This window comes from Balaenoptera physalus, assembly GCF_965194825.1.
Source record: "Balaenoptera physalus genome assembly, chromosome: 1".
Taxonomy (NCBI): Eukaryota; Metazoa; Chordata; class Mammalia; order Artiodactyla; family Balaenopteridae; genus Balaenoptera; species Balaenoptera physalus.
Window position 1 is genome coordinate 32,394,005 of NC_138882.1, and position 7,321 is coordinate 32,401,325.

Sequence of the window (7,321 nt, forward strand, 5' to 3'; positions counted from 1 at the left end):
ATCAGAGCCCTTGCGCTTATAGAATTTATAATTGTTTTACTGTTACTATGAATGTTTCATTTTATCTCCATTGCTAACCATCCTAGAGTGTTCCAAGTTCCTTATTCATAAATATTTGCATAACTATTATCTAAAAATGGTTTTGGTCAAGGTCATTTATAAGGGGAAGGCATTCCCTCCCAGAAGGGAGGGATGGGTTACAGACTTGCTGTTAACTGTATCCTTTCTAATAATAAACTCTAGAAAGAGGACAGACTTTGTTTAGTCATTGCATGGCAACCAATAGGTGATCATTAAATATTCATTAAATAAATTAATAAAGCTCTAGAATGTTGATAATGCATGGCAGTAATGATCCCACTAATATCATTTTGAAATGCTAATGGAACTTGATAAAGGCAGAAGTCACCAGTTAAAACCACCAGTTGTTAATATATACACAGTCTAATAATTTGAGAATCATTTTAAAGAAGCTAGCTAGCGTCAAATATATTTTGCATGGTGTTACTATTGTGTATGTATAATGTACCAAATATTACCTTCTTTTGTGTGTGATTTTAAAAATTAGCTGCACTTTTTAATTAAAAATAACTTTTATTATATTTCTTATTACAAAAGCAATACATATTATTCACAAATTTTAGCATGATCTTATTTATCCAGGAAGTAAACTTTTCTCCAGAGAAATGTATCTCTTGGTTTATACTTATAATAAAAATCAATGAAAAAAAAAGTATTCAAAAGAAATCCACTGTGCCTTCACATAGTTATTCTCCTTTTACAGAAGATGGGTACCTACATTCTGAAATTTTAATTTAAGGTAATACTATGGACTTTAAACTTAAATACTCAAAATACCTAAATTTCTACCAAACAAAACCTGACAACACAAATTACCTTACATTCTGATTAAATACATGCAGATATTAATATGGGGACTTAAAAATACCTTACATGGATGAATAAATAACTAAATAAAAACATTTATCAGATCATCAAAAGACAGTGTATTTAGATGCAGAAAGAAACCTGCATCACAAGAACAAAATCATTACAGTACAACATGCTATGAGCAGCTAGATGAAAATTACCTGCTACAGAGCAGGGTCAGGAGACTTTCTGAAGGCAGCTTTGTGCACTTAAAATAAGCTCCTAGTTGCTGGTTGCTGAACTGCCAGCAGCCCAGCGCATCACATCTTAGGTAACAGGGTCCTGTATCATCCACAGTATAAAAGAACCATTCGGGAAAATTGCATTGCACTACTCTTCTTGCTACTCACCCTCTTGACCAGCAAGTGGGCATCTGAATGAAAAGGGGAAAAAAATTTAAAAAGTTAATAACTTACTATTCTTTAAAAAAAAAAAAAAAAGGATTTTGCTTGTAAGATACAGTATCCTTGGGAGCTTCCATGCCTTCCTTCAAGAGCAGTGACATATTAAAATCGCATCTGCAGGGACATATTTGTATATTTGACAATCACTGATCTAAGGAATAATTACCTCGTTTATCTTTAAGGGAAACCACATGATTAATGCATTGAGGGCTTGGTTCCCCCCCATCCCATTCCCCCAAGGTTCTACATGAGAGACCAGTAGACCACAATAGTGACAATTAGCTAAGAGGAAGGGATTAGAAGACCAGATGCTCTTGAAGTCATAACCACAGCTTTCTCAGAGACCGTATCACGGTAGCAGACCCCACAGAAGGGCCTGTCTCCCTGCACCTGTTCTGAAACCAAAAGAACTCCTTGGGCGAGTCGATTCCCAAGGAAACTTCTTTTACTTCTTCATGTGATCCAAATGGCATCCTACTTTTCTCTCCAGCCCTCATTTCTAACCACCAGAGAGGATGACGTCAGCCCTCTTCAGCTTTGAGAGGCACACAGTATCAGGTAGAAAATACAGTAGCTACAAAAGAGAACTCAGAAGAAAGGTACATATTTTGTGGAGTCTTGTAGTCAGATCCTGCCTTCAAGGGGCCTGAAACAAGAAAAACTTCTCTAAACAAAAAGGTTGCTACTGATGCCGCTCTTCCGTCACCGCAGAAGAGACGTTTTAGGGACTGAATTTCTCAGATACCCTCCATTCACCTGGTGAATTTGTCTCGTTTCCAATGTGACAAAAAAGTGACTGCAAACCTATGCATATTGTACCCTAGCCTGCGCACCTGGAGTGGATGTAGAGACCAGCTCTTGCAGCACAGAAATGGTTTGCTGGAGTTCAGCCCTCTCACTTGGAAACAATTAAATCTGAAGAGGTACATTTGCACATTAGGCAAAGAAAGCCAGCTAGGGATACAGTCACAGGTCAGATGTTAAATGCCAAAATGGAACAGGATTGACCAACTTGGGCCAAACCTAACAAAGAGATGATCAAAACGAAATTGGTTCAGGCTGTGAAATGTTTTGAGGCACAGGGAAGTCAAGTTTTTCAGTGTAACTGATATTCCCATTAGGCATGAGGGGAACAAATGTGGTGCAGCTTTTTCAGGGCTCATTTGGGTGGCCCCGAATGTCCAATCCCCACTGAACTTCCTGCTCAAGCCCCTTTGGAGCTGACATGCCAAGTTTTTCAGTAGGCCAGTCTCCCGGAGAGGTCTGGCCTCAGCCTTCACATCATCAGGAGAGCAATGTGGGGGAGGCCGGAGAGGAGAGCCTATGCACAGCCAGCGAGGTCTCCGCCTAGGAGCCAGAGAGGAAGAGAAATAAAGCCATTACACCGCCGCCAAATGACTTAATGAAGGAAGTTGAGCAGAACCCCTCACCCACCCTTCCAGTGCTCCCCGCGGCTCACATCCCCACATCCGCACACGTGCGTGAACACATCGGTGGGCTAGCGCATGCCCCTCTACCCTCGGGAGTCAGACGAACTCTAATGGCCTAGTCCTGAGCTTCTTTCCCTGAGGAACCGACCTTGTGACCATGTTGGACCAAGCACTCCTTTCAGACCTGGAGCTAAGCTACATATCCAAGATAGGAGGCGGAAGCAGTAGGGAGCCCCGTGGTAAAAGGAGAGTATTTAGGCTACATCAGCCAAAAGACCAGGCCAAAAAAACGATACTGCGGGCAGGGGCTACTTGGCTTCTGAGGAGGGCCCCTACTGCTGTAGTTAACCCAGTCCATCCTGAAACCAGTCATCAGAGCAGAAGTCAACTTCCTCCCATAAACTGGGATCCAACCTTTGACCTTGTGAGAAATTCTTCCCCCAGAACAGTGTTTCTCAAATGTTAAATGTGCATCTGAATTGCCTCGTCATCCAGTTAGAATGAAGAGTCTGATTCAGCAGGCCTGGGATGGGGCCCAAGAGCCTGCAGGTCTAATGAGCTCCTGGTCCTTGTTAACGTAACAAGGAATAAATAAGGCACGAGAATAGTGACACAATCCCACCTGTTTTTCCTACCCCAGAAGCAGTTAAATGCCATTTTACCTCACCAGCTGTAATCTCTTTAGAAACAGGAAGGTAGTATTTTAGAAGGAACAGTCCACTAATTCTAAGAGATCGCCAAAGGTTTTTTTTTTTTTTTCCACAATAAATAATGAGTTCCACGTTGCTAGTGTGAGTCAGAGCACAGTGTGGTCAAAGGTAATTTTTTCTTAATTCTTGTAGAGGCGCCAAAAAGTACACACGACTAAGTTCAGGTGCCTTCTATAATGTCCTTCCCATCTTCCCCAGAAGGTGGTGCAAGAGAGCCACGCCTCCACCAAGGACTCCAGTCACTCGGTGGTCTGGCTTTTGCTGGTCTGAGGCTCAGTCGCCAAGCAACCTGAGGCAAAGTTTTGGGGGTGGGGGAGTGGTGGAGAACACAACCCAAAATACAAAACAAAAAACCCAGAAGCCTTCTGATAGATTCAAGTTACTCAAACGATTTTATTTACCCATTCTACACACACACACACAAAAACACATTTCAAATACAGTTATATACCTTATGTGGATCTGAGTGCCATATTTTGACATCAATGTCACCAGATTAAATTAGAATGCTGCTAAGGATTAACATTCCTTCTTTCAACACAGCTGTGCCTAGGAAACATGCAGGATAGCTCTATTGCTTCGGTTCCTAACTCAGTCCATTCCATTTAACCCAGTGGTGCTGAGCCCACTCCCAATCCCTCCAAAGGGCACAGCTGGTGACAAGTCCTTTGCTTTTGCCACAGCAAAACTATCACCATATCAGAATGAATTGATTTTGTTACTTCAACACAAGAAAAAAAAATGTACACAAGCAATTCAGATATAAAAAACACGGAGTAGGTAAAAATTGGTCATGGATCCCCAGTGAAAGCCTTACTGAAAAGAATACTTTTGCCAAAATTTCCTTTGCATTTTTATTGATTATATTATAATTAAGAGGCAAATGGGTAGTGGACTAAAAACAGCAGCATTATCCAATGGAATGCTACAGCCCATAGCAGGGAAGCTGAGGACACAGAAAGTTCAGAAAGTGGAAGTCCTGCCCAGAAATGGGGGAATGGATAGGATGACTTCAAGTAGAGGTAACAGTGTCAGGCTCTGAGCAGGCATTTCCTTAGCTGAGTTTACAAAATAACTTACAAGGGATGTTCAAACTTCATTTTCTACAAAATGATTAGAATTTGGCTGCTACTCTAAAAGAAGTATCTATTAAAAATCATAGTGTATAGAACTTCCCCCTAAAGAAAACATGTGGAGTGGTTACTTCCTTTCTTTGTAGGACATGTACAATAGACAGAGAATTGTAGTAACATGCATACAGTGTCAACTGGTACAATTAGAAAACAGTCAGACTTGTCAGCTTACAGATCTTAGTAGAGCCTGTTGGTTACTCAGCATAGGGACCCTACCAGAATCTGTCAGGTAGCATGCGGACCCTACCACAGTCTGTCAGGCAGTCAGCATATAGATACTTCTAGATACAGTGTTCTAGACATGATGAGTCTAAATTAAATTCCTGGACATACTTCTGATGTCTGTGTCACCTCGATCGGAAGTCAGAGATCAATCCTGCCAATGTTGCAACCTGATTCAATTGTGAATCAAATTAAAATTAAAATATTTAATTCCAATAAAATTATTTAATTCAAATTAAAATATTTTAAAACACAAGTCAAAATGTATACCGGAAAACCTATGTAAAGTTATCAAATTTCTGGAAAACAAACACAACATGGCCTCTGGGCTTAACAAAGACAATGGAATGTGCGTAAGACTATACAACCCAGATAGAGTTCCCTCAATTATTAGGCACTTATTCCCCTTGTCCTATGGCTACCCCAAGCATCAGTGAGTTTCTCTGGTACTCAGATCTTCTACTCACAGATACACCATAAGATGGATTTATTTCCAAACAGCTGTATCATGTTTCTTCAAAATGTCAGTGTCTCTAAAGATCAAATGTGGGTTGCAAAGAGGAACACCCAGATCCTCACAGGAAACACTCAACCGTTCAGTCTAGGATACAAATATCTTGTGCTCCTAACCCTAACTGCTTGGGAGTTAGTGGGCGGGTGGGGGATGGACAAAAAAACACAAAAAATCAAAAACCAGAGTTAAGGATATGGGGCAGACCCCTGGCACAATGCGTGATTTTGACAGATTTTCTTATTCTACTTTCCAACTGAATGCAAAACAATCTCCTTACCAAAACAAGAGCAAAAACAATACAGATAATAAATATGAGCCAAATTCCAATTTAAGGATTAAGATAGGAAAAGAAGCTAGTTGTCTAAATCTGCTTTAGATTCCTCTTCATATCTGTCACGGAATTCCTCATTTAGTTTTAAAGCAGGAAAAAGATAATCAGTGATTATCAAAGATAATACAGTGATTTTTCCTTTCCTAATTTTCTACCAGTAGATTAAATGCTAAAGCCTTCACCTATTTCTCCCATAACACAGCTGAAAGCCTCAGCAAAAGGTACTCTGGAGTTCATCCTTTCTTACTAGCGTTTGTGATAGACACATAATCAGAGTAACGTGTATATACTACCAACACACACTCAAATAAGAAGGGGAGAGGAGGACAGGAAAGAAAAGATAGGGAACAGGACTTCTCTAAAATGTGGAATGAGAGCTCTATTCTATTCTATGCTCTCCTGACTCCTTTCTGCTGAAACTTCTCTGGAGGGATCTTGCTCTAAAAACCAAACAACGCTGAAATCCTTGCTGTTGTCAAGTTCTAATTTCTCATGTCCAATCTGAGAATAATAAGACCACCTCATGCTCCTCTTCTTGGGGAAGCAAACTAACACGTGGGGAGAATGGCAAAATATCAGCAGGCTGAGAGCCCAAATGAACAGCCCAGTGCCCTGTGTCTAATGCAGGGGTTTATAACAAGGTAATACAATGCTAGTTTGTTAGAGAATTCTCTTCTCGCTAGGAGTACATACAGCCCAAAGTCACAACTTGGATCAAAAATGCTCCTTCTCATGCATTAGTTCTGAATCACTCTCACCTCACGGCAAGAGAAAAGACTGAATGTCCATTTGGGCTAAAGATGCCACCAGCCAAGCAAAGCTAGACAAGACAACCTTGTAAAAGTGCCACACACACCTCCTAGACCACATCATTCTGGGGGACATTCCCACTCCCAACCCTCTTAGTCTCATACATGTAGGACAAGAGAAAAGTCAGAAGGAATCTCTACTCCATTTGGACATCCACATTTACTGACTCAATGTGTTGCTCTTTCACAAATGTTCATTTATTATAAATTATATGCTCTTTCTCTAAAATAACCTTTTTCAGGGCAAGGACTTTTTCTCCTGCTTTGGTGTCTCCTTCTCCCACCACCACTCCACCCGGCCCAAAGCCCCACAAACATGGACACTAGGTACACATTATATAATGGCTAAACAGGAATAGGAAGTTACCTTATGTCTGGAAGGCAATTTCGAGCAGAATCTAGGCAAGTGGCCTTTGAAATTGGCTTTGATGTCCTACTCAGGATGCAGCAATAAAGGACTCAAGGTCACAAGCCAGCTGCCTGTGATGATAACCTTTATCATCCCACAAGTTTTATCTCAGTACCTCTCTCCAGGGTGCTTAAAATTCTCAGCTATTATCATAGGACGTTTATATGACATAGTGATTTGTTCCACATCACCCTGCAATGTAAAGTGTTAAAGCCGGAACAGGTTGCTTCCTGAAGTAACAATGAGGGGGTAACTTCATTCAATACTGTGATCTGCTCACACATCTAACTCCAGGGAACTGTCCTTTCAAAACCATGAGGAATTCAGAATTCCCAGGTTGACGCTTGGTCCAAGGAACTACTGTTTCTCCACCCAACAACATAAAATAGAGTTCTAACCTGGAGTATGATTCAGAATCATCAGAGAAGC

The 7,321-nt window shown here is 40.8% G+C and overlaps 2 protein-coding genes across 10 annotated transcripts in view; one reads left to right on the top strand and one right to left on the bottom strand.

Annotated features, from left to right (window-relative positions):
- The window catches only part of FCAMR (Fc alpha and mu receptor), a 263,932-nt gene that overhangs the window by 135,369 nt on the left and 121,242 nt on the right, over positions 1-7,321 (top strand). The window lies entirely within an intron of this gene.
- Positions 221-7,321, bottom strand: part of PFKFB2 (6-phosphofructo-2-kinase/fructose-2,6-biphosphatase 2) — a 24,245-nt gene continuing 17,144 nt past the window's right edge. For all 9 annotated transcript variants that reach the window (XM_082470644.1, XM_082470643.1, XM_082470651.1 and 6 more), the window contains one exon: positions 221-2,681. In XM_082470644.1, coding sequence (XP_082326770.1) covers positions 2,619-2,681 — 63 coding nt within the window. In that variant the 3' untranslated portion in view covers positions 221-2,618. The remainder of the gene's footprint in view (positions 2,682-7,321) is intronic.